Raw genomic sequence first — 26,319 nt, 5'->3', positions numbered from 1 at the left:
TCACGCTAAGAACTTGGCAGTTCAGAAGGGGAATTGAAGATCTACCAACGACCAATCGCTGGAACAAGGTCCAGTTCCTCTCACTCTGGGGGTGGCAAATGTCCAATGCGCTCCGTTGACAGCCTTCATGTGATACCCCGTCGTCCCTTTCCCATATCCCCAGTTCTCTATGTTCCCCACGGCCCGTTTTCACCGGCATATCTCCCCACAGCTCCTCCGCTTCACATCTTGTTTTTTCTGCGCCCGCCCATGCTATCTCCGGCGACTGGTGACTTGACACGCGAAACGAGCAAAAGAAACTCAGCTGAGCTCCGACTCCGACTGACAATGTCCGACACTCCAATCCCGGTCTCAACCACATTTTCAACCTCGGCCACCGCCACCACTACTGCATCTTCCACCTCCTCCTCCTCTCCGTTTACCTGCTCCGTCTGCTCTAAATCGTACAAACGCCGCGAACACCTGCAACGCCATGCCGTCTCACACGCGTCCGTGCCGCCCCACCGGTGCTCCATCTGCGGCAGCGGATACCGCCGGGCGGATGTGCTGAAGCGGCACTTTGTAACGTGCCAGACGCGGCAGGGCGGTGCTCTCTCGGTCAAGAGAACAGCATGCGACCGCTGTGTGCAGTCGAAGCGGGGCTGCAGCACGGGGCAGCCGTGTACCAACTGCCGCGTCAGGGGACTGGCGTGCCACTATTCGTTTACGAGAGCGGCAGCAGATGAGACACAATGGCGTGACGATACGCGCATTGAAGATGTCGAGCACGACGACAGTGCCAGCGAAGGCACCAACGACATCGACGACAGCACAAATGGCGGCTGTCGTCTCGGCGCTTCAGACAACCATGCCGACAACCGTCTTGTACTCGTCGACGGCATGAATGGAATACACTGTTCTTTCGGAGACACAGTCCTCCCAGCAAACACAGCTCTCTCCACAACCGACATCGACATGCCCACGATGCTGGAGCTCGTCCAGCCGTCGTCGTTTGCCTACTTGGATGGCAACGCTGCCGAGTTTCTCTTGGACAGCAACCACTCACACGGTGCAGCAGACACTGACAGCTGGCTGGACTTTTTGAATTTGACAACTGCGAGCGCGAACATGACAGCAAACACACACATACACAACCACGCGGACAACACAACAAACGACCATGCGCTGGCATCGACCGGTCATATCCCAGCCCAGAAACAGCTGCCCATCTCATACACCTTCTATTTTCTCGACAACTTCACCAAGAAGACCGGGCTGGTCACGTTTGACTGCGGCACGCGCCGCCAGGCCTTGCAGGTTGTGGAGTCGTTGGCGTTGGGTGATGCCGGTGTCAGCCGTTCTGCGGGCCTCCCATCTTGCGATGTGGCCGGCGTCGCTGACCCGTTCCTGTCCCTCCAGCCCTCCCTCTCACCCTCACCGGCGCCCTTCCAGGACCCGCTGATTGTCAAAACCCACCAGATCCTCTTCCGCATCCGCGAGGTCGCCACGGTCAAGCCGCGCAACAGCACCGTGACGCTCGACTGGTCGCCCGACGTGGAGCAGCAGTGCCTGCAGTTCTTCTCGCCGGGCAACCTGCGCAAGTTCCTGGCGCTCTACTGGGCCCGCTGGCACCCCAACGTCAACATGGTGCACCGGCCGACGTTTGATGCGGTCGACGCCAAGTGCGTGCTGGTGGTGGCCATGGCGCTGATCGGCGCGTGCATGTCGCCCGACGCGAGCGACTACGAGCAGGCGCGCATCTGGTTCAACTGCGTCGAGGAGGTGGTCTTTATCGACGACGACTTTGGCAGTCCGCCGCGGCCGGGCGCGTCGGGCACGTCGGGCACGTCAGGTGCGTCGGCGGCGGCGTTTGACCCGCTGGCCCACCGCCGCACGATCCAGGCGCTGCAGGCGTCGTACATTGTGTGCCTGTATCAGAACTGGGAGGGCACCGACGAGAGCAAGCAGCGCATCCGGCGCTACCGCTTCAGCACGGTAGTGTCGGTGGCGCGCGACATTGGCATCGGCGCCGCGCGGCACGTCGACTACGGCGGCACGGCGCCGACCGAGACGCACGACTTCCACTGGAAGGCCTTTGTGGCCCGCGAGCAGCTGATTCGCACGTTTTTGTGGATCTACCTGCTGGACCAGGCCTTTGCCATCTTCAACAACCTGCCGCCGCGCGTCATGATCAAGGAAATGGTCATGCACACGGCCTGGCCCGAGTCGACGTTCCAGGCCACGACGGCCGCCGACTGCGCGCGGGCGGCCCACCAGTGGCTGCGCCGGTGCGCGCTGCACAAGGGGCACGGCATGCACAGCCTGCTGCAGCACTGCACACTGCGCGAAATCGTCGAGTCGTTTTGCTCCGCGCCGCTGGCGCCGGCCGTCTGCCGCGCGTTCGCCGACCTCGGCCCGCTGAATCTGTTTTGCATCGTCTCTGCCTTCCACTTCCTCCTCTTCCAGAAGCAAAACTCGTTTGGCGGCGAGGACCAGCTGCACGCCATCCGCACGGGCCTGGCCAACTGGAAGGCCGTCTGGGAGCTCTACAAGCACGAATTTGCCTCGGGGCCGCCGCACACCATGGTGCCCATGCCGCCAGCAAAGACAGGCAAAAAGGCCCGCCATGACGACGACGACGATGACGACAGTAACGACGACGCCGAGGACGACACAACCGCGCCCGAAGACATGTGGCGCCGCACGGGCTTCATGCGGCACTCGCCCGAGTACTGGCTGCTGGCTCACATGGTCATCAACCAGTTGTCGTCGTCGTCGACATCGTCGTCATCGGTGCCGGCATCATCGACTTCGTCGATTCGGAAGCCAACAGGGCTGTCTAAACAAACGTCTGCACGGATGCCCACATTGATGCCGACATATTTGAATGCCAGCACAGACATGACCGACGAGAGCGAGAGCCTGCATGCACACTCTGCCGTCGACAACACCGCGGCCGACCCCATCCTGACAAAGTACGACGAAACGAGCATGCGGCAAGTCAACGACTTGATTAGCCAGTTTAGGAATGTACAGTTAATGTAAGGCGGGCGTAGACGGTTTGCATGGCGTATTAAGGAGACGGCGTTACGGAGGAAAGACAGTATTTACATCGTACGACGAATGACACCCCACAGCTACATCACCATTCAAAATTATGTGCTCGTGTCTGTGTTCTTGACATTCTTTCTAGATGCCTATGGCCAAACTTGCATGTTAAAACTAGCCTTAGACTCCATTACAAGGTGCGACATTGGGGTATGTCCACCTCCACAGCCTCCCGCAACATCTCCTAGTGCCTCCCACATCCACCATCCCACAGAGCTCCGATGCCTCCCCACACTTTAGCCATTCCTGCGACGTCTGTTGTCAACTCCGCAACTGTCGGAACATCTTTTGTACAATTCCAAGTTTGTCCTCCGCATTTGATCTACCTCCCACATCTTCCCCGGATTTGATATGGGGAATGCTTAGTCGATCGACGACACGATGATGCAGTTGGCATCCGAATGTGGGACCAATGAGATGAATGACAGCCAGGTTTCGCCCAAGGGGCGATGCCATCATGGCATTGTGGGTATAAGTTTGCAGACCTTGCAATCCCTTTCGGTGTCGATTGCTCTTTTTATCTCTCGTCCCACCACAACTGCGTCTGACATCACATAATCTGACTACAACACAATGTCTCCCATCCTCCACGCATCTCTCCTCCTCCTCTTGGTGACCGGCTTCGTGCGGCTGCTCATGGTCGGCCGGCGGCCCAAGAACTACCCGCCCGGCCCGCCCACCATTCCCATTCTTGGCAATATTCATCTTGTACGTGTAAAGGACGCATGAGCTATGTCTAAATCGTCTACCCTCACGGTCCACTGACCACTGACAAACGGCCACAGATGCCCAAACGCGACCTGCATCTCCAGCTCCGCAAATGGGCCGACCAGTACGGCCCCGTCTTCTCGCTGATCCTCGGCACCCAGACGCTCATCGTTCTCAGCAGCGACCAGGCCGTCAAGGACCTGCTCGACAAGAAGAGCAACATATACTCGGACCGGCCGGAGCTGTATGTCGGCCAGACGCTGGCGAGCGGCGGGCTGCGGCTGCTCATGATGGGCTACGGCCAGACGTGGCGCGGCTTCCGCAAGCTGTTCCACTCGCTGCTCAACGTCGCCGCGTCCAAGGCCTACCTGACGTACCAGGTGCTGGAAAACAAGCAGATGCTGTACGACCTGACGCAGACGCCCGAGGACTTTTTGTGCCACATCCGCCGCTACTCGAATGCGCTGACAACGACCATGGTCTTTGGCTGGCGCACGCCGACGTACCAGGACGACAAGCTGATGCAGCTGTTTGACGGCTTCGCCGAGTTTGCCGACCTCAACCAGACGGGCGCCGCCGCGCTGCTGGACGCCTTCCCGCTGCTGCGCAACCTCCCCGAGGCCCTCAACCCGACGCGGCGCCTCGCCAAGACGCTGCACGCCAAGGAGAAGGCGCTGTACCTCAGCCACTGGCTCAAGGCCAAGGACGAGATCCGCAAGGGCACCATTGCGCCGTGCTTCTGCGTCGGCCTGGCCGAGGCCCAGAAGAAGGAGGGCTTTTCGGACGACCAGGCCTGCTACATCTCGGGCACGCTGCTCGAGGCCGGCTCCGACACGACGTCCAGCACCATCTACGCGTTCGTGCAGGCCATGCTGCTCTACCCGGCGATCCAGAAAAAGGCCCAGGCTATCGTCGACGCGGTCGTGGGCGACGCGCGCCTGCCCACCATGGATGACGACGCCGACCTGCAGTACGTGCGCGCCATTATGAAGGAGACGATCCGGTGGATGCCGACCACCATTCTGGGAGCGGTGCCGCACGCCGCCTCGGCGGACGACTCCTACAACGGGTACCTCATCCCCAAGGGCGCGGGTGTGCTCAACAACGTCTGGGGCATCAACATGGACGCGACGCGCCACCCCGCGCCGCGCCGCTTCGACCCCGACCGCTACCTCGACGACCGCCAGTCGCTCGGCGAGGCCGCGGCCAACCCGGACGCGGCCAAGCGCGACCAGTTCACCTTTGGCGCCGGCCGCCGCATCTGCCCGGGCATCCACGTGGCCGAGCGCAGCCTGTTCCTGGCCATGTCGCGCATCCTGTGGGGCTTCGACATCACGCCGGCGCTGGACGCCAGCGGACAGCCCGATCTACCGGACCAGGAGAAGCTGACGCAGGGCTTTGTGTGCATGCCCCAGGAGTTTCGCGCCACCATCCGGCCGCGGTCCGAGGCACGCAAGCAGCTGATCGAAGCGGAGTGGGAGGCGGCCCAGACGGAGAATCTCGACCCCGTGACCAAGCAGTGGAAGGACAACTACATGGACAAGAGTTGGACGTTAAAGACGTAGGGAAGACGGGGGAAGAAGGTGTTCTTGGAAGATATTCTACGTACAGCAGTAGCGCGATTACGCTGTTCAGCACAGCATCTGATAGGAAATTTGACAATTTGGTTTTGACTCTACATCCCTTTGCCGCTTCCCTCCAACACAGTAATGGTATGTACATACTTGACCTTGCCGTCCTCCACCCGGATCTCGTGGCTGTCCGGCATGTTGCCCAGCGAGTTGAACGCACACAGCACGTCCACGGACCCGACCGTCTCGTCAATCACGTACCGCCGCATCGCGTTGGGCTGGGCGCTCCCGCCGCGCGGCAGCGACGCGCCACAGGGCCGGGTCAGCTGCGAGCCCTCGACGCGCTCGCAGTTGGTGCCCCAGGGGATCGAGTCGGCGGCGTTCTTGTCGGTCCACATGTCGAGGTAGGCGTCGCCAATCTGCTTCAGCACGGCGCGGGACGGCTGGGCGGCCGTGGCGAGGGGCGCCCAGGACTCGGCCTGGATGTACCCCAGCGTCTTTGTTGCATTGAAAAAGAGCGCGCCCGTCGTGGCAGCAATCGTGTCAATCATCGTGATGACGGACGGGTCGCCGCTGTCGTGCCGCAGCTGCGTGGCCAGGACATACGGTTTGGTGCCGCCGGCCGCAATCAGCATGGTGTAGCTGGCGCAGGCGACCGTGTCCGCCGTCGAGCGGTTGGCGTCCAGCGCCAGCGCCGTGCTGCCCAAGACGCCCTTGGCCAGGTCGGCCACCTTGTTGTTCTCTCGGTACGTAAAATTGCTCGCCAGTTTGAGGCCGTCGGTCTTGCCACTGCGCTGGGCGGCGATGTACGTCTCGGCCGAAGCCAACAGAGCGTCACGAGAGCAGGCCGCAAGGACGGCTGGCAAGAGGCCAAGGAGGCCAACGGAAGTCGGTAGAAGATGCATAGCCGACGATGGAAAATGGTTCGTCTTTTTGTGATGTATTCGATACGATTTTGAGATCCATTTGACTGATGTTTACTTGGCCGTCTGGCAGGCGCTGTCGGCAATATTTGTTCTCCACCAAGCCAGCCCCATGCGACATGTCCAAGCACAATGGATAATATCGTAGTCTATTGCATACGTCGTGTCGGTAGAATGAACCCTTGATGGTATCTTGTTGTTTTCCCCGCCACGGCTTTGGATTTGTCCTTAGATTGCGATTGTTTATTTATATTGCATGTTCAGTCTCGGCATTGCATGCGGCTTCACCCAGGGCCATCCTCAATACAGTTCATTACTCTCCGATATCGTACTAACCCAAATGTACGGGGTTCAAACAACGAAAGACAAAGAAAGACAACATGAAATCCAGAACGCCGCTCATGAGACCTGACCACAACCACAGAATATATACAGCATTGCACTTTTACATTTGCATGTCTTCAGCACCCCCTCCACTCATGCATAGTCAGACTTGGCTTGGCCGCCCTCAATGTGCAGCTGACCACGCTTCGTCTCGCCCAAGATGCTCTTCTCGCTCGCGTCGTCGCGGTCTTGTGGTTCCCTTTGCGTCTGCGTCAGGGTCGTGGCTCCACCGACGACGCCGGACCTGGACAGGGCGTCGAGGTCATAGGTCTCGGGCGGGCTTGACGTCTTGTGCTTGGTGGCCGCCTCTTTCAGGAGCAGCCGCAAGAAGGGAATGGCGGCCGCAATGATGGTCACGGCTGTCTCGGCGCCCGACCAGATCAGCAGGTCGGCCGTCGTAAAGGTAAAGTCCTTGGACCGCTGGCTGCCCATGATAAAGTACGTCTTGATGATGGCGGTGATGCCGGCAAACACGCCGAGGCTCATGGCCAGGATGACGGCGTACTTCTCTGTCTTCTTCATCTGCAGCTTCCCGATCAAAAACGAGGGGAAGAGCGCCAGCATAAAGTCCATCAGCGCCGAGTAGGCGCCGGCCGCCATGCCAATGTTGACCTGGACCATGGGCTTCCAGCAGGTGCCGGCGGCATGGAGGTCCCACGCCTTCTGGATGGGGCTGCACTGGATGAAGAGCGACAGCCCCGCGAACCACATGACGACGTTGAGCGACACAATGACGAACCACAGCACATAGCGCTGCCATGCCGTGCTGGCGAGGTTCAGGAGCGTGACGGCAAAGGACGTCTTGCTGATGGCCAGGGCGATGATGGCGAGGAAGCGGCCGACGTACAAGAGCCGCAAGCCCGTCACCAGGTCCCCGCTCGAGATGACCGCGATGTGCAGGCCAACACCGTAGTTCGTCGACGTGATGGTGAGGGCGGCGTAGGCGACGAGGCAGGCCCAGGCGGCCGCCAGCATGTGGTCGTCGACGCCAAACGTCTTGTGGAACCGCACCTTGCAGAAGAAGCGCAGCACCATAAAGACTAAGGCGACGCCGGTCATGACGGACAGCGACACGACGATGCGCGGCGCGTTCGTTTCGATGAAAGCCATGGCGAGGGCAGTGGTGGTGGTGGACGGTGGCCGAACGGACCGTAATCGACTCGACAACAACACTATCTCATGTATGAGATGCAGTCATGGCGTTGAGATGTTTGTGGACGAGATGATCGTGGCGTTGAAATTGGCGTGACAGTCGATATGGGCTCGAATAGATGGATCCAAGGCGAATAGGGTGGAAAACATCAAGGAAGAAAAGACAAAATACGAAAATCACCAGACGAACATGGATTCGGGTTGTCAAGGGTAGATGTATGTCGTGGAAGTCAGTCGCCCGGGCCAAATGATCCCGGAGAAACAGCTTGATCGGCCATCTTTTCCATGCATTGTCTCATGGCTCAAATGGTCTCTTGTCATTTCCCATTATTCTGGCTTGTTTGTTCTGTGTTTTTATCTCTTCTCTATTTTATGGCCGGAGTGCGTGCATCATCACGCATTTTGCCAGCACAACGCCGGTGCCCAGAGCACATTGTGTGTCCTGAGTGGCCCGGCCGCCCGGGTGCAGACGATCAAAAGCGATCAAACGCCCGGCTAGACAAAGTCACGGCTCATTCTGGTGCACCCATTTTGTGCACACACATATGTCAGGACTGACTTATTCTCGTGTGTGCGTCAACCATTTAGCCGAGCGCTCGGTGTTGTCCGCATTTGCTTTGGTTGCAGGCGTCAAGAGGCCGAAGAGCTGTTGATGCAATTCATATTGGCATTTGATGCAACACTGTAGCTAAACCAACGAACGATGCCGGCAACGCAGGTGAACAAAATACAGTATTATAGCGGCTCTTAACGACAAGTTGATGTTTGAAGATAAGTCATCTATTCTTTTCTTTTATTTTTCTTCCCTGACCGCTTTCAACTTACGGCTCTCCGAAGCATCGCAGGTTTACGGACGGCAACAGTTCGTCCACTCATACAACAAAATTGGGCAAAAAAAGGTTAAACTCGCTGGCGTTGGGCCCTTGGAACAGCCAGTGTCTCAAAATTTGGCTGTGGAAAACAAAATCGTTCTTTTATCCTTCTTCTCTGGCTACGTACCATATTCTTCGTCCGCTTGGCTGCTCGTATTTATCAAAATCCGCTCTCGCTTCAGGAGCCCCGTAATTACATGTCGCGCAGTGTAGCGACACAACGTCGATTGAGTAAAAAAAAGTCATGGCGTTAAGATATACGAGCAATGTGAGTACAAAGTATACTTTTAGACAAAAACAATGATAAATGATAAACACTACAAATAAATAAGTCTACTTGTCCACTTAAATAATTTTGTACAGCTGACAGCAATAGACAAAATGATTTTGTTGTTTTTTTTTTTAAAAAAAAAAAAACTTGTTTCGCTTTAATGTCTTGATGAAACAAAGTCTTATTCAGACGAATGCTCTTCGCCATCAAGCGACTTCCCCATTGCTGCTCAACCCCAGGTCCGCATCCGACCCAAAGTTCCAAAAGCTTGGAACTGCATCATCCTGTACATCTTGCTGTCGTCACCTCGACGTGGAGAAAACACGGAAAAGTACAAAATGGTCTGGCCCCGTCGGCCCATTACTTAACCAGGCAGACGAGAGACCCTTGTTTCATGGCCGTCTGCATTTTCAAATTTCAATCGTCGTCCCCGCATGTACCATGTCTGCCCTGTCCCTGCATTGCAGTCCACCCATCTCAATGGCACCCAAGATCAAGATTGGGCATGTCGTTCTAAGTAGCACGTTCATCTAGTCTTTCTTTCTCCATATAGCCGTTAAGGCCCCCTCGACATTGGGTCAATGCAACCGTAAGTTACAAGTCCACGCCATGCCATGACGGCAAAGGTGCTCAGCGCAGCCAACATCGATCCACCCATCCGTCCAATCTCGGCGTACACCAGACGATGAAATATAGGATGGCTTCCGCCCATTGTCGACAAGGGTGAGAAGCAGCTGCCGTTGCCTGCTGTAGCCGCTGAAGACTCCCTCGGACAGATGTGTTGGACACTCTTGCGTGGTCGCATGGTGGTTCATCTTCTCGACATTTAAAAACGTGTTTCAGCTTACACATGAGAAACACAATTCTCCGTTGTTTTGTGTGACTCGCCGTGGAGGTGCCGTGCAAACATACTTCTTCTACCATATGACTCCCGGCAGGTACAGCCAGGGGTCTGAAAAGAAAACATTTGGAATTTTGTTAATTGCAAACGTACTACCCCGCCATTTTCCCACTGACAGGCGAGGAGAGGTTCGAAAGGGCCGATGATATTTCCCAAAGGGGGGTGCTTTCGGCAAACACGACGCCTTTTGCCGGTTTGAAAAGCCATGCATTGTTCGTCGATACGAATACTTTTTTATTCTATGTATTATCTATTGTTTTCCTAGGTAGTTGTTGCACGAGAGTGTGTTGGACGCCGGCCTTGGGCCACCTACTGGCTTTTCTTTGTCAGGAGCCTGGGCACCGTCCGGTTCTGGCCTGGCTGGGTCGTTGCATCGTAAAAGTCGTCCACCCACCTCGCCAAATGGGCGACCTCCTGGGCACGGACCGTGGCCATGTAGGTTCCATTACTCCTAGTATTCATGTCCTCGCAGTGCCGGCCGCCTTTGATGAGAATGACGGGCGAGTCGGGCGTCGACTGGAGGGGACCCCCAGGCCGGAAGGTGCTCGATACGGAGGCGGGACGCCACGGATCGAACTCGCCGTTGACCCAGAGGACACGCTTGGCATTAAAGTCCCACCCGCCTGTGACAGCGTTCAGCAGGTCTACGGTCTTGCCGGTAGCGGAGCCGTATGTGTTGTCCTGGGCTGCGATGGCGCCAACGCTCGCCGGATGTTGCCCTCCACCAGCAGCCAGGGTCGGCAGGAACTCGGCGCTGTTCGGCCCGAACAAAACAGCACACTGTTGCTGGAAGTATTCGGGTGTCAAGAGCCGCGAGGCAATGGCGGGAACCCCCGGTGGCGTCGAGCCGGTCTGGTAGTAGTCAAAGGGTTCGTTGCAGAGCATCCAGGTCCACTGTACGGCATACGAGTTGTTGACGGCCCTGTCGGTGAAAAGGATACTACTGGTATTCATGCTGTTCAAACAGGCGGTCACTGGCGCTTTGGTGTTGTTGTGCGGGGCGTACTCGTCGTATCCAAACATGTCGTAGCAGACTGTACATGAACAGTAGTTAGTTGCGGACATCATTGTGAAGTAGGGGTGGGCCTGTCTCAACGCACATCCAGGGAGAACCTTATTCTTGAAGAACTTGGCGACGTTGGAGACCTTCGTGGCAATGTCCGTGTTGGCCCGGACGGCTCGTGTGACGCGGCTGCTCTTGCCGGAGGAGGATGCATTTAGGATCCCAGTCCCGTATCCTTCAATGGCGTCGCACATTTGGTAGAACTGCGTGTAGTTTGTATTGAGACTATTGTCCTGCCATGTCTGCGTGGCTATCACCAAGGCGCTGGCAAAGTCAATCGGGTCGCTCAGCTCCGCGAGACCCCATTCGTCCTTGAAGGCGGCCAAGGCAGCCGGTGGCAGTGTCGTCGTTGCGTAGTCGACGTATGCCGTGATGTCGGCGAGGTCGCGGCTGCAGTTGGCGGGCATACCGGTACGGATGGGCTCAAAGTACTGCCAAAAGTTGTAGACGGCCTGGACGGGGGCGCTGGATGCGTGGTAGGCCCAGAAGGTGTCGGGAGCCAGAGAGGCCGTCCATGCGGCGAGTGCGCCACCATACGAGCCACCAGACAAGATCCAGGGCTGTCAGTACAAGCAGTTAGCAAGACGATCGACGGATCCAAAGAAGAAACACGCCCAAAAAAAGCTCACCGCATTCGGTGCGTTGCTTCGCTTGCTGGTGCCGGCTGTGGAATCAAACGGCAGCTGCACGTTGCGCGCAAAGTACGTCATGTCATGGATGGCATTGTGCAGCGTCAGTTGCTGTAGCGTCTGTGTCGTCAACCGCGGAAACGGCGACGACTCGCCATAGTAGCGGTGCTCGACGACGAGGACGGCAGCGTGGACACGCGCGGCAATCTGGGCCACGAGGGCAGGTGGGAAGAGGAAGCTGCAGTATGGATCGAGCGCGGTCTCGCCCGGCGTCGTGACAATGACGGGGTAGCCGGGCCCGCCCCAGGTGGCATTGGACCAAAAGTAGCGCTGCTTGAACGTGCGCTGGGGCTTGCAGCTGGACGCTTTGGTGGAGGAGTGGTCGAGCAGCTGGTCGAAGTAGGCAACGCCGGTGTTGGGCTCGGAGCCGTTGCAGACGTGGACCGGCTTATTGCCCACGAACTTGCGGTCCGGCACCGGCGGCAGCGGTCGTTGAGGAAAGAGGGCGTCCGCTGTGTGGATGATCAGGAACAAAAAAATGAATCCAAAAGAAGGCCATCGTGAAACGAAATGCATTGTGGCCTGTGACGGAGGGCGGTCGGCATAAGGGTGAGAGGCGAAGGGGATATCAAAACAGAACGTCGTCAACACAGGATCACCAAAACACCCAAGATGCTCGCCCAATCGGGAAAGTACACAGAGCTTGCACATTGAGATCCTTCCTCGGGCATTGCTTTTCTTTTACTACAACGTTGCCCTTCCTCACGTTGCCCTTCCTCTTGCAATTTACTTCCCCCCGTTCCTGCCGTTTGTTGACACTCCGCTCTCCTCCTTGGTCATCTCGAGGATACTTCCTTCTGCATCCGGATAAAGCACCCCCCGCAGCAATTTATTTGCCCGACGTGGGCTGCATGAAGAATGTAAACAGGAAAGAGCATATGTTATCTACAAGCGGCAGGTGCACTCGGCACCACCTCCTGTATAGAGTCGTGGGGGCAACGGGTAAATCCCAAAGAAGGCGTGCTTGCACACGAACACAAGAGAGAAAATGATGAATATTGACTAGCACATTTAGTCTCGGAGCCAGACGTCGTCGTTCTTGTCCGGCTAGCATCGCCGCTGCCGGTACGGCAGCATTCCGCATAGAGACCGGCAGAGACCCTCGGCGCTCGCTTCCCCACAGTCACAGTTCTTGATGGCCTCCACAACGAATGAACAGACTCAGCAAACCGGCGGGCATTGGGAGAACGACAATAGGTTTGGTCACTTATTGGGTGGCGACGCGCTCGCCTGGGGAAGCTTTGAGGCGTGCAACCTTCGATTGCGCCTAAGACTGGGCTTTATTCATCCCAAGTTCGACGATGGGTGGACGACTAAGAAGTCGCAAAAAGGCACACTCACGACTTTCTGCGCTACAGAGCACATGATCACAAATGGACACAAAGGCCGTTGAAATAGCATGCGCTAAGAGGATGTGCATGTAATGCGCAGTGCAAAGTGCCGGTTTGGTAGTGCGAGGTACTGTGACTGGCAGCTCCTTCGCGGCCATAGTGAGGTACAAACGGCCGGGGGGGGGGGGGGTTGGCTCTCCTCTTCAGTGGATGGTTCTGCTCGTTTCAGTGGACGACTCACTGAAGTCCGCCAGCACAGGGCCAGGCCAGGCACCCAAATTACGCCGTGTGGCATGTTCCTCAACTGCGGCCTGCGACCTTTCTCTCCCTTCCGCCCTCACTTCCCCTCGCCTGGTCGTCGCCTGGTTGAGGGGAGTTGCGGGACGTGAGAAATCTGCCAGTGGCCTTACGGACGGTGTATGGTGTCGTCGGTGTCAAAGCCATCTTTGCCACCTTGGGTGCCTGACAAAGGGCGTTTTCTGTTGGTCATTGTTGTGCGGTGGGCATGACGGAGTTCGCTGCTGTCGCCTAAGTTGCAAGTCTAACTTGTGCTGTAAACTATACGGCGATGGCCAAGAACGGCCAGGCACAGGAATGTACCCCCTACAGCCCTCCGGGGAGTGGGCTACACAGCCTGGGTGCCTTTTGTTCTACCAGTCCCTCTGCGAGCTTTCTCTTTGCATGTTCCTGATCGACGTCAGACCTCCAAAGACACCAAGGACACCAAAGACACCAAAGTCCAAATCGCGATGCTAGAGGCCGGCGAGGCGGGGAAAGGAGGGGACAACTAATATGTTTTGCAGGTCTGGTGATCGCCGACTGCCTAGTGCATTTTGTAGTGTCGCTTCATCTCATGTTTTGCTGACAACGGGCCCTTCGAGCCACTCGAGCCACTCGAGCCACCGTAAGATGCTCCGTCTTCCACAACAAAGTCGAGTCAGGTAGACAGATGGACCAGAGCAGAAAGATGAGCACGGCGTCTCGTCGCACATATCGGTCGAACGCACGCCAGCAATCGCGATGCGAGCCTTGTCCTTATGCAAGGGGTTGCACGGGATGCGCAAGGGGTCTTTTTATTGTTTTATTGTGAGTCTGCTCAGGTCTGACTTTCCGCCTGAGCGGCGACAGGTTCTGTTTTGTTTAACGTGAATCCTGCGCTTCGGGCGGTCGATTCCTCTCGCAACATAGGCTTCGCCTTGCGCATATGGGAGCTGCAAGTGGGCTTAAAGTGGAGGAGTTACAACGTATTAGAGCAAAAGCACTGCAAGTGGATTACCGGCGGAGGCCGCGGAGACGGTGGACAACGGCGCCAGCGGGATGCTCGGGCTACGAAATGGAGAATGCGATATATATAAGGCTCACCGGGGGCAAAAAGGTACACTCCAGAACAAACAAAAGCAGAAGGTGTTGCGGAAGGAAATATGTCGCACTCTGGAGTCAAGGCACAGGGCACAGAGGCGCAGAGTTATAGGACCATAGGAGGCAGATGGTCGCTCAGCTCCCTCGGCGTACCTTTGTGCCCGACCAAACCGTCACCTTTTTTACAAAGGCGGTGTGCTGTGCCTGTATTTTGGATCCCGTGCCCTGTGCTTGTGCTGTGTGCCTGTGCATCCCAACCTGCAAAATCCGTGTGCCTGTCCTTTTGGTGTATGTCGTACCGCCGCCTCCAGCCCATGCCGCTATGTTTGTTGTAAACGCATTTGTAAACGCACACCCTCTGCCGCTGCGGTGTGCCTTGCTGGCTCCGTTCCCCCTGGCTGGTTGTGGGCTTCTAGGCCCCTCCTCCTGCAGTAGCGCCACATCGCTGTGTTGCGAGGGGCACACAGCGACGACAGTGGCGTGCCCGTCGTTCTGGTCCTTTTGTCTTGGCCGCTACGAGTTTAGTGCATTTGTACCAAAAGCACCCCCCACTGTGGCCGCCATCTGCCACTAGGACCAGTCTTTTCCAGCCTCCCGACTTTCAAAAAGACTGTCCCCACAGTAGCAAACGTCGTAAGCTTATGATTTACACCCGCCAACAAAACAAAAAAAAAAAAAAAAAAAAAAAACGAACTTCGACAGCATGTTGATCATGGCGGACATGTGTCTTTCTTTTTCGATTTTGGAATGTCTGGGTTCTTCTGCAAGAAATACGAGCCGTCCCTGCCCCCTCGATTTATTTTGAGTGCTGGGTGACAGAAGCGATCAGGGCCGTGCGCATCCTAGACAACGATCCCTGTCGACGTACGACTTACGACATACGGCATACAGAATTTTGCCCCTCCACTGGTCAGGGCTCTTTTGCGCATCGCGAGCTCCCAAGACTGCTCAAAACAAGGCAGTCGTAGGATGTGTGCACAGCATATTTGCCCGTCAGACGCAGGCCGCATACGAGTGCATTCACACATGGCGTGTCTCCAGCCTTCTTTGTCTAGGACGGACAATGTCGGACTTACTCCTTGCACCTGCACTTTACACCTACGCTTGTGTATCATCACGTTGATTGTATCTCGGGTTAGTTATCTCCTCGGTTTCCTTCGGGTCTCTATCTGTGCTCTGTGCTGTGTGCTCTCTGTACTCTCTCCGATCAGTACACCAGTTTTGTGCAGTAGTGTTGCCAGCATACGACGTGCGACGTGCAAAACAGCAATACACTGTCGATGACGCCTCGAAATGGATCCAACCAGCCGGTCTACCAACGTTCCACTGGTGCTACAAGGCCGCATCGATAGTTGCTCGTGTGAGGAGCTTCTTGTAAAGCTCTAGAAAGGCCATCGCCTTTGTCGGGGCACCAGCTGTCGTTTCTTTGAAGATGCGATGACATGGGCTTCTTTGTTGGTGACGGTCGGTGACGTTTGGACTTGCTTAACTGGCTCTTTGAGGCTTGTCCCCTTTGTTTCGTTTTGCACCTTTGTTTTCCCAGACAAAAGAGACGCCGTCGCCTACGTCGCAGAACAAAAGCACAAGGCAAAAAAGGCCACCAGGGGACATGAGACAAAGGACAAAGACAACCTAGGACAGGGGCTATGGAGTAGCTGGCCCTTTTTGAAGCTGTCCCCTCCGACAAATAAAGTTTGTCGATTTGAGACATCTGTGCCGTGCCAGGGCAAAATGCGAGAAAGAAAGAAAAAAAAAGAAAAGAAAGGGCACGGCAGCAACGGACGGCAGCAACGGACATAGCCAGGATTGGCCAGGATTGGTCAGGCGAGGTAATCGATAAGTTGAGGCAGAGAAACAGGCATGAACAAGAACAGGCCACAGGCAACATCTGCACAAAGGCACAAGGGGGGTGGTCGTTACTCGATCGAACGCCAAGGCTGCCTTAGCGGTCGGCCAGTGGTTTAGCAAGGGCAGGGCGCGGGAAGAGCATCTGAGCATCAGTGGAGGTGGGCAAATCGAGATGTTAGCAGGCGATTTCAAATCATTTACAGAAGACAAGTCGCCACTGGGCTTGCACACTTCACCAAGCACGATCCCACCATCATCCAGCCAGCCTCCAATGTAGATTACAGATGGTACAGGCTGCAACAGACAGTGCGACTACTCCGCACATTTGGTGTCATTTGGAGAGCATAATATGCGATAGTGACAGCGATACGACGCAGCGGGCAGAGGATTATGCATTGTGCGGCTCTCGCAGGTCGAGGCTCCGTCGTCTGTTGGCTGTCCTCCAGCGGGGCTACGGTCCCGGAGCAAGTAAGATAGCTGGGCCGGGTGCCTGTCAAAAAGCAGAGAAACAAAGAAACAAAAGAAACACACAAGTGGGTGTGAACGTCAGAGGTGGTCAGGTTGAGTTGAAAGAGCTTCTGGTTTGCGCAAAAGGAAGCATCACAAGGCACGGAATGCCCCTGTATGCGCTGAGTGTGGTGCAGCTGCTGTACGATGCCACTGTAGGGCGCTGCTGTGCTGCTCTCTGTCGCTGTGTCCCTCACGCCACGCTCAACACACACCCCTCCCCAATGTCGTAATTCCACCCCTCAGACCCTCTTTTTCCCTTGCCCGCTGTCGTCGCCTGCTCCACTCCCTTGCACCCGCTGCACTGCTGGCCCCCCTTCTAGCGCAGGTACTCAGGTCAGGTCCTGTCTCATGCCCTCTTCACGTTCCCTTTTGGTGAGATTTTCCCCTCTCGAGCCTCTCCTGTTTGGAGTCTGGGCGGTCTGCCTACCACACCTTTGAGACCATCCAACCACCACCATTACCACCACCGCCAACGCCTGCCCTCCTCCTGCGTTGGCTCTGCCGCTGTTCCCTTGTAAATCGTATTACGTGCCATGTCCTGTTCCTTTCCCTTAGCCCTTGTTTCTTTAAGTCCTGTTCTTTTATTTTTTTATTTTTTTTTCGCCTCCCTCGTTCCTGCCGCCTGCCTCACTCCTGCCTCGCCGAGCCTCTTACGTCGTGCACTGCACGGTGGCGCCTTCCCCCTGCTTTGCCTTGCTGCCCTGACTGTTGAGACAATCCCCCCCTCGCCCATTGCTCATCCCCCTCCTTCTTTCCACCAACGACCAACAGTTAGCGTCTGCACAAGGGGCCGCCGGCGCCCCAGCATGACGGAAAGCGCAGAGCAAAACGCTTCCGTCACAGTCACATACTTGCCCAGTACCGGGTCATCGACGGATCGCAGCATCACCACCACGTTTTTTCCCCTTCTCTTCCCCTTCTCTCTTTTCCTTTTCGGTCGCTTCTTGGTTCCTTTCCCTTCACCATCGATACCTTTGACGTACGCGGTCGCCCATTTACGTCGCTCTCTCTCCCTCTCTCTCCCACTCTGCTGTTTCCTCAAACGCTCTCTTTCCTCCCTCGTCTCCTTCCTTCCTCTTTCTCTTTTCTTTCTCTTCCAACCTCTTTCCTCCCACCTCTCCTCCTTCCGTCTATCCCACTCTTGCTTCCCTTGCGCCTTCCTCTCTCAACTGTGCTCGTCCGTGAACGGCAAGCGCGACCAAGACATCGCCCAGCACCGACATCGCCAATAACAGCCATCAGACAATCCAAGCCAAAGTCAAACCGCAATCCGCTTTATCTCCAAATCTCTCTCCGCAATCAACTTCAATATCAACAGCTGCCCGGCAACTTGCCCAGGAACAGGAGCCACTCTCGCCCCTGTGTCGCACCTCACCAACCGCCTGCCACTCGCCAAATCAAAAGAAGGATTTTTTTCGTTGTCTTACGGAACCTGAATCGCCTGGCTGGTCCCTTTTATCGCTGGCCAGACTCTTTTTTTTGTTCTTGTTTCTTTCCCCCGCCTCCCGAGCGCCCGGCTCTTAATTGTCACCGTTTCTGAACTGTGCCTCTTTACCTCTATAACATTCTCATATTTTTCCTTTTCATCCGCTGTCCGGCCGCCTTCCACCGTTGATCACCTCGCTTCCTCCGCAATCTGTCCCAAACACACCGCCCCGCCTTTTGTCGTCATCCTCCACAACTCTCTTGTTTTACTTACAGAGTATCTCTTTCTTCGACCCGCGGCCTGGACATCATATCGAATGGTCTTCTTCGCCCGCGGCCCTTCGTCCAAAGGCCGCATCACCAACCTCCGCCTCCTCCGCCTCTCAGCCCTGCCAGGAACCACTGCTTGAGTTTCAAGGCACCGTTTCAACTGACCTGAGAGACCTCCGTCCTACCGTCCACAGTGTATGTCCCTGGTCCAACTGGCCTCTTTCTGTCCGCGTTGTTGTCGGCCGTCTATCAACCTCAACGTCACAAATACCCGTCCCCTCCAGCCTCCGTCTTGCTCCTTCTTCGCTATCCTTCCCTCTTCCTCCTTTGTCTACTCTGCCCCTCTGATTACCCTGCGTCCTCTGCGTCCTTTCGATCTCTTTTGTCCCTTCCGATCCTCCCGACCCTCCCTGCCCCTAGTCTGAGACGGGTCCCTTACAAATCCAAAGACATTCACCAGCTCCCTTTGTGTTCACAGCTTCTAACTTTTTCTTAGTCGAGCATCATCATATTACAATACTACCTACCGACGACATTGCGTCACAATCCAACCGCAGGCACCTCACTCTTGCCACACCCCCTCACCATGGACGCCCGCATGGTCGACGGGAGCGGCGCTCCCAACAACAGCAACACCAGCAACACCGGCAACAACACCAGCACCGGCAGCCTCGCCAACCAAATGCCGCTTCCCAACCCGCCCGAGGCTGGTAGCTCCGCCCCCGTCAGCAGCATCACAACGGCCAACAGCAGCGGCGACTCCGCCAGCGACCACTCGTCGTCTCAGATTCAGCGGAACAACTCCCAGCGGAGCCGATCGCAGGCCGGCACCTCCATTAGCGACGATGCCGCCGATGCCGCCGATGCCGCCGCCGTGTCCGACGCAGATAGCAATGTCGACGAGAGCACTAGCGGCAAGTCCGGCCGCAAGAAGAAGTCCCAGCGCTTCTACTGCACCGAGTTTCCGCCGTGCAACCTCAGCTTCACACGCAGCGAGCACCTCGCACGACACATTCGCAAACACACGGGTGAGCGCCCCTTTGAGTGCCACTGCCTGCGCCGCTTCTCCCGCCTCGACAACCTCCGCCAACACGCCCAGACTGTGCACATGCACGAGGACATTCCCATGGGCTCTCTGGCTGCCTCGGGCACGCGTTTCCAGCGCCAAATCCGCCCCGAACGCACGCGCATGACCACGCCCGGCGTCCGCGCCCGCGCTGGCAGCATCAGCGGTCCGGCGCGTGGCCACTCCAAGTCCTTCTCCACGTCCAACATTGCCCTCGGCCCCAGCTCGTTTATGGCCCGTGAAGAATACCGCGAACCGCATGACATGCGTGATATGCGTGACATGCGCCCGCGCCCGCCTCCCATCGCCACGCACGATCCCCGCGACCCTCGTGCCCGGGTACATGTGGACCTGAATGCCGGAGCTAGCGCCTACCACAACAATGCAGACGGCTACCGTCCCATCACACCCCCCGAGATGACCACGCCGACATCGACCACCTTCTCCAACGGCCCAGCCAGCCCACAGTGGTCCAGCAATCGCATGGTCTCCCCGTCACCTTACAGCAGCCGCCCGCACAGCATGTATGCCTCGACGGAGACGCCCACCCGCCGCCTTAGCGAGAGCCTCCACTTCCAGTCGCCGACGGGCCCTTCTCCTGCTCGACACATGTACTCAACGAGCGTCTCCAGCACCGGCGGCCCCGTCTTCTCGTCTCCCGACCGTGCGCACCACAACGGCCGCCCTGTCTCGCCCGACCACTCAACTGTCTCTGCTTGGTCCCGTCGTGAGTCGTTTTCGTCCAACACCGACGAGCGCCGCCGCACGTGGCACCCCAGCTCGCGGGACTTTGGCGGCCCTGCCAGCGCCCGCAACGGCATTCCTGGCGCGGGCCCTGGTCCCACCACGTCCGTGTCCGCGGGCAACGTCGCTGGCCACCACCAGCCTGGTGGCGTCGAGCAGCCACCACAGTTGGCCGTGCCGAACGCGGCAAGTGCGAGCCAGCAGTCTGCGAGCGGTTTCCGGCTGCCCGGAATCGACTCGTTCCTGAATTTGCCCACGCCGCGTCCTGCGTCGCCCATCCGCAGAGGTCCGTCGCCCATGATGGTTGACGGTGAGCAGCGCTACGCCCCGTCTGGCCCACCGACGTCGATTCTTCGTTCGCCCGCGGACCAACACGCACACGCCGGCCGTCCATCGTCGGGCCACTGGGAGTCTGGTCTGCAACATGGCCTGACCCGGCTTGATATCGCCTCCCGGACACCGCCGCAAGACAGCGCTCGCGACTGGGCCCACCAGCAGCAACAGCAACAGCATCAGCAGCAGCGAGGATACCCCAGTGAGGACCCTGTGCGCCGCGGTCCGCCGTACCAGCAGTCTGTCCGCTTTGAGGCCGAGGTTCCTCGCGATGACCCCTTCGCGCCTAGCGGTAACAGAGACCTCGGCTACACCCCTCGTGGTCACCAGCACACCATGTCAGCGCCGGCGTTTAACGGCCCAACCTCGCGCCAGCAGAAGCGACAGGCCTTATACTTGGGCCCTGGTGGTGCCGCGGCGAACGGCGGTGTCAATGGCCGCGTCGAGCGCATGGTGCATCCCAACTTAGCAAACGGCTTTACCGGTTTTCCCGCGCGTGGTGTGCCCCAGACCGTCCAGGAGCACCCGCCGCACGCTCAAGACGAGGAGGCTGCTTATCGCCTGGAGCAGGAGCGTCATCTGCCTCCGCCGCACCTAACCCAGACCTCCGGCCGCCAGCCGCTGCCATCGCAGCCCCAGCAGTCGGTGCCGTTGGGAGCCCCAGCAAGCGACTCGTACCGCCGTCTAGACGCTCTTGTCGCCGTGGCTACCAATGAAGCCCAGACGTCGACGCGGGCCTTTTAGGCTGTTTGCTCTTGTGGCTACGGCGTCGGGCATTCGATCCCCGTCCTCGCCAGCATGGACAAGGCTGGGATTGATGCGATGGCGACGGCGCTTACGCACCTCGTAACGGGCAAACACATTTTGCTCGAAATCTATCGGCGCCCGCGAGTGCACAAGTGAAAAGGCTCTGCACGACAGAGCTTCTCTCTCCAACATTCACCACTTTGAATTGTTTTGCAAACACGTTTTATACGTACGCTTTGCGTTTTTCCTTCCCAACTGTCTACGTTCTGCGACACATCGTCTCCACTCTTCACCCCCTTATGCACAGCACACGCCACAACAGTTATCTGCGATTCTTCTTCCATCATCCTTTTTATGACCGCCTATGACCCTTTTTTGCCCTTCGACGTCTTTTTGCGTGGGATTTTTGGGGATTCATTTCTGGTTGCGGGTCACTACGGGAGTTTTGATACCTTGTCTGATTTTTCGTTTATTTGTCTTTTGGATCCTGGTTTTGTTGGGTTCTCAGTCTCTGCCCATGGGGACTCTGTTTTGGGTTATGATTTTTATACCTACGAAGGGCGTCCCTTTACACGTTTGCTTTTGTTTTGTCCTTTCCGTTGGTTTCCGTCTTTTTTATACCCCAAAGATTTTTTATTTGCTATTTCAACGTCGGTGCGGCTCATGCATTTTGCATTTCTGGCAATGTCACCTTTGTTTTCGTTATGCTTTGCAGTTTTGCATTTTTACTTGTATCACACGCTACGGCGGCAATCGCTTAGAAATACACCAGGTCCGGAACGGGCGCTATTTTGTTATTGGTTTTCTTTTGTTTCTCCAATCCAGATCAGTTTCATGTTTTCACCTTTTGTCTTTGTAACTTTTGTTATGAGGCATCGCATAATGCATACGACGGACATGCGGGTACGTTGTGCTGGGTTACAATAGGTAGTTTATTGTTTATGTTTTAGGAAACAATCTTCTAATTTGAATGTTTTATGACCATTCCGCAGGAAGGCTTTTGGTATAGGTGAATCGAGTGATGTGATAAATATTTTCGATTTTCTTAATTTCACAAAATTCAAAAAGTCAAATATAAACAAAATAAAACATGATGAAACAATGGAAATGAAAATAATATGGAAATGTTGAAATGAATTGAAAAACGAAATAAAAAATGAAAATAAAACATGAAATAAATTTCTAAGAACCTGAATATAATACAACTTAAATATTAATCATTTGAAACCGGTGCAAATGTATGCAGATGATGAAGGAGCGTACACAGTGCTTCATTAGCCCAAATGTTTGCTTGTTGGTTACTGTTAATTTAGCTTGTTATTTTGATCATCCGTGACTGCCAGCTAGGTCATCATGAGTCATGCCACCGTTGGACGAAGAAATGGAAGTACTTGTATACATGTCTACTCCGTACACATTGCGAAATAATACGCGTGGTGGTACTGTGCATTCACCTTGCTCTTCTACAGTGTGGTACTGTGTACACGGGTTGGGACCACTTCAGAACAGAAGGATTAATGTGACAAGCTTGTCGATGGGCGTAAGCACAACACTCAACTTGCACCAAAAGGGCAGGTGTGGGCAAAAACAGTAGATTTCTATTCATAGGTTCATATTGAAGACATCGTTTCCAAAAGGCATTACTTTCCAAAATGAAGAACATATATACTGATCAGATAATAGCCAAGCAAAGCATTGCGTAACAGATCCGCGTCCCCATCATCATTGCGTCCTCAATCTCGTTTGTAAGTGTGTAAATCCCGCCTTTGTCCCTTTTGACGCCATTCGAAATGCGTGTACACGTGCGCGGCCGTATTGTATGTGTTGGTGGTTCTGTGGATGTTTTTTAGGTAATTTCCAACTAAAATTCTCTTGCGGAAAAGGAGGCAGCCTGTTAGGTCAACGAGGGTTGTGCAAGAGAAGCGTAGTGTAGTCGGGTGCGGCGTTGCGCTCGTACCGCAGTTCGTCTGTACTTGTCGACTGTGTTACGTGTGTGGTCTTGTGTAGCGGGTGCCGAACCGGTATGCGTGTTGCGTAGGAAGTTGTGTAGGATTGGGATATATTAATGTGGTGGCCGCTCAATCTTTGGTCTCGCTCGGCCGTCGTCACGCTCTTCAACTCGTTCAAATGTCAAGCATGCTCCGCACCTGCTGCGGCTGTCCCGACAGCGATACCAGCGTGCCCGCCGAGGTGCTGCGCGTGGACGCGCCTGGTGCGCTGGCCGCTGACTGCTGCCGCGTCCGGCCACGCGCGCTCTCGGCGGCGGCATCGGCATATGGCGGTGGGCCCTCCTGCATCAGCTCGGAGCGGCGCTCGTCGGGCGTCGGACGGCCCTCGCCGGGGAAGAGCATGCTGGCCACAACGGCCATGGTGCGCTCGGTGCGGCGGCGGTCCGACTTGCCGGCGTACGTCTCGAACTGCGGCGGCCGCGAGGACCCGGCGCCGGGTCCAGGACGGCTGCTGCTGCCGCCATACAAGGACGAGGCGGCCGTGCTCTGGCGCGAGATGGGGCCCATCTCGACCGACTCGCCATTAGCGGCGGCGGCGCGCTGGGCGGCTTCCATGTCGTGGTCGCGGTTGGCCATGGCCTGGTCGATGCCGCGGGTGGTGGCGCGGCCGCCGCCGACTTCGCGGACGTTGCGGGCGATGCGGTCGCGCATGCTCTCGCCGTCGGGGATGTAGTCGCCGTTGACGCGGCGCCACCAGGCGGGCTTGTGCACGATGCCGAGCTCGCGGTCTTGCTCGGCGCCGCGCAGCCGGCGCTGGCGGATGAGTTCGCGGTCCTCGTTGGGGGCGACGAACCCGTACAGGTTCTGGATGAAGAGGATGAGCAGGGGCGGGGTGTAGCCGCCCAGGTAGATGGGGAGGTGGTCGCCGTCGACCTTGAGGACGGACCACTGGAACTCCCAGGCACAGAGAGCCTGGTAGGCAATCATGGCGAGCGACAGGACGAGCAGGATCATCAGACGCGGCGGCGCGCTCGACACGATGCCGACGGCGCGGTTGAAGATGCCGCGGTTGCGCGGCAGGTAGTGCTTGATGGAGTGGCGCAGGGACACGACGGTGACGATCCAGGAGGCCAGCAGCAAGAAGGCGGCAATCTTGAAGCGGATGTCGGTGGCGTTGGGCTCGGCAATGCCGACGATCTGGTCGGGGCTGCGCTGCTTCTCAATGTTGCCCCAGGCGCGCGGGACGACGAGGAAGAAGTTGAGCCACAGGAACAGGTAGAAGACCAGCGGGATGAGCAGCTCGAACTTGTAGCGGCGGCCGTCCTCGCCGAGCGCAAAGGGGTTGGGGTCGATGAACTGGCGCTCCATCCACGAGCCCCAGTGGCGCACGGCCTCCCAGACGAGGGCCATGGTGCACATCTGCAGCAGATACCAGAAGAAGGAGGTCAGGACAATGGGCAGCTCTGGCAGGTAGTAGCGGTCCACGTCGATGTTTGTGAAGAGGGACACGAAGGCGGCCACGCAGATCAGGATGCCCCAGTACCACTGCCAGCGGCGGCCGATGGGCCGGAAGCGCTTCTCGGACGGCAGAAACAGGCGGCCGTGCTTGCGCAGGTTCATCATGACGAAGAAGAGGGCCACCGCATAGCCGACGGCAAAGCCGATGCCGATCTTGGCGCGTGTGCCAATGGGGTTGATGGGCGAGTAGCACGATGTCGAGTTGATAAAGGTGCCATTGGGGAAGAGGAGCTTCGGCGTGTAGGGCGCAAACGTCAGGAAGCAGCTCGAGCCGTTGGACAGCGTGCCGTTGCTGAAGAGTGTGTAGTTCCAGAAGTCGAGGGCCGTGAGGTTGAAGTGGACGCCGGCAACGAGGGTGTCGGAGGAGTTGCTGCCGCCGGGGAAGGCGAGGATATCGCGGGCGTCGAAGACGTTGCCCATGGTGGCGGTAGGCGGTAGGCGGAGACGAGGCGATGTACGGGAAATGCCGACGAGGACGCTGTTTAGACCATGCCTTGGCAACGCCGTGGATACAGTATGCAGTACACAGTCGTCCAATCGGCAGTGAAGCTATTCGTAATTGATGCGAATGGTGGTGTCTGGTATCCTCAATCGAAACACGGGAGGAATCGCCAAACCACGTCCCAGCTGAGTTGGATGCAAAACAGAAACGGAAACAGAAAATGAAGAAACAAAAAAGGATATCCAAACGAACCACGAAAAGAAAAACAAGAAGGGGAGGCAGAGACAAGAAAGAATGAAGAGAAACCCGCAAGGCGCGGGCGCTGGCTGACAGCCACTGGCGCGCGTTGTGTTATTTTTTACTGGGGCCGCTTGCTGGCCGCTTGCTATGGCCTGGCTCGCCCTTCGCTCTTTCCCGGTCGACGCTAAAATGCATGAAAGACAGAACGGCAGGCCACAGTGCATGCAAAGCCTACTTAGGCGTGGAGGCGCGCTGGAGCGGGCGTCGCGACGGTGGCGGAGAAAGATTTTGCAGCCTACTGGTGCCGAGCGTCCGGGCGCGAATAGCGGGAAGGAGCGATTTGCTGGAGCGATTTATTGCAGGGCAGGTGCAAGTGAGCGATTAACAGCGCCCTGGGCAGGAGCGTGCGGATAGCCCGGGTCAGCAAAAGGCTCCCAAGGCCCCAGCCAATTTCGCAGCAAAAGACTCTCTACGACACCTTACCCAGGTAAGGCCACCAGAAAAAACACTACATGCCAATGGCCTGGTCATTTGCAGTGCTTGGTAGTCTCTCTCTTGGCCTTCGTCTCGTGCCGAGATTTACAGGTACCTGCGTAGGAAACCCGCGGAGTGACCGGAACGCGAAATACGAGTGGCAGGAGAGTGAAAGAGGGAAGGAGCGACACAACAGCATAACGTCACAGAGACGACAAACGATAGATGCGGAAAGAGGCCAAGAGGCCAAGACAGAAAGAGCGAATCGCGAGTCTGTGTGTTCCTCCACTGTCTTGCACAATGTCCATCATTCATACGAAATACGCTGTCGTTGTCTGTCGCTTTCAAACTGTAGAACCATGGCGTGTTTTCTTGTGAAGGTGACCGAAATGAGACCCATCACAGCCAATGCCTCGTCAGTGCCGTTGCTGTCACCTTGACA

The 26,319-nt window shown here is 56.7% G+C and overlaps 7 protein-coding genes across 7 annotated transcripts; 4 read left to right on the top strand and 3 right to left on the bottom strand.

The window, feature by feature from the left end:
- Positions 1-327: 327 nt before the first annotated feature.
- On the top strand, positions 328-3,024 carry SPSK_01454 (Zinc finger, C2H2 type domain containing protein; the record flags this gene model as incomplete). Its single annotated transcript, XM_016728367.1, has 1 exon — positions 328-3,024. One exon carries the CDS (start codon positions 328-330, stop codon positions 3,022-3,024), a length of 2,697 nt encoding a protein of 898 aa, XP_016590256.1.
- A 636-nt stretch (positions 3,025-3,660) lies between these two features.
- On the top strand, positions 3,661-5,360 carry SPSK_01640 (cytochrome P450; the record flags this gene model as incomplete). The annotated part of the gene is made up of 2 exons (XM_016728548.1): positions 3,661-3,795; positions 3,873-5,360. The coding sequence occupies 2 exons, from the start codon at positions 3,661-3,663 to the stop codon at positions 5,358-5,360; spliced, it is 1,623 nt and encodes a 540-aa protein (XP_016590255.1).
- Positions 5,361-5,509: 149 nt separating this feature from the next.
- On the top strand, positions 5,510-6,262 carry SPSK_01937 (uncharacterized protein; the record flags this gene model as incomplete). The annotated part of the gene is made up of 1 exon (XM_016728835.1): positions 5,510-6,262. One exon carries the CDS (start codon positions 5,510-5,512, stop codon positions 6,260-6,262), a length of 753 nt encoding a protein of 250 aa, XP_016590254.1.
- Positions 6,263-6,766: 504 nt separating this feature from the next.
- Positions 6,767-7,783, bottom strand: SPSK_01850 (uncharacterized protein; the record flags this gene model as incomplete). The annotated part of the gene is made up of 1 exon (XM_016728749.1): positions 6,767-7,783. The coding sequence occupies one exon, from the start codon at positions 7,781-7,783 to the stop codon at positions 6,767-6,769; it is 1,017 nt and encodes a 338-aa protein (XP_016590253.1).
- A 2,395-nt stretch (positions 7,784-10,178) lies between these two features.
- On the bottom strand, positions 10,179-12,137 carry SPSK_01552 (uncharacterized protein; the record flags this gene model as incomplete). Its single annotated transcript, XM_016728461.1, has 2 exons — positions 10,179-11,492; positions 11,562-12,137. The coding sequence occupies 2 exons, from the start codon at positions 12,135-12,137 to the stop codon at positions 10,179-10,181; spliced, it is 1,890 nt and encodes a 629-aa protein (XP_016590252.1).
- Positions 12,138-18,950: 6,813 nt separating this feature from the next.
- On the top strand, positions 18,951-21,251 carry SPSK_01505 (c2h2 transcription factor; the record flags this gene model as incomplete). The annotated part of the gene is made up of 1 exon (XM_016728416.1): positions 18,951-21,251. One exon carries the CDS (start codon positions 18,951-18,953, stop codon positions 21,249-21,251), a length of 2,301 nt encoding a protein of 766 aa, XP_016590251.1.
- A 2,126-nt stretch (positions 21,252-23,377) lies between these two features.
- On the bottom strand, positions 23,378-25,141 carry SPSK_01615 (uncharacterized protein; the record flags this gene model as incomplete). The annotated part of the gene is made up of 1 exon (XM_016728524.1): positions 23,378-25,141. One exon carries the CDS (start codon positions 25,139-25,141, stop codon positions 23,378-23,380), a length of 1,764 nt encoding a protein of 587 aa, XP_016590250.1.
- Between the last annotated feature and the right edge of the window lie 1,178 nt (positions 25,142-26,319).

The sequence above is a fragment of the Sporothrix schenckii genome (genome assembly GCF_000961545.1).
Source record: "Sporothrix schenckii 1099-18 chromosome Unknown Cont42, whole genome shotgun sequence".
NCBI lineage: Eukaryota > Fungi > Ascomycota > Sordariomycetes > Ophiostomatales > Ophiostomataceae > Sporothrix > Sporothrix schenckii.
Note: the sequence above shows the minus strand (reverse complement) of the source record. Positions and strands in the feature narration are given on the sequence as shown.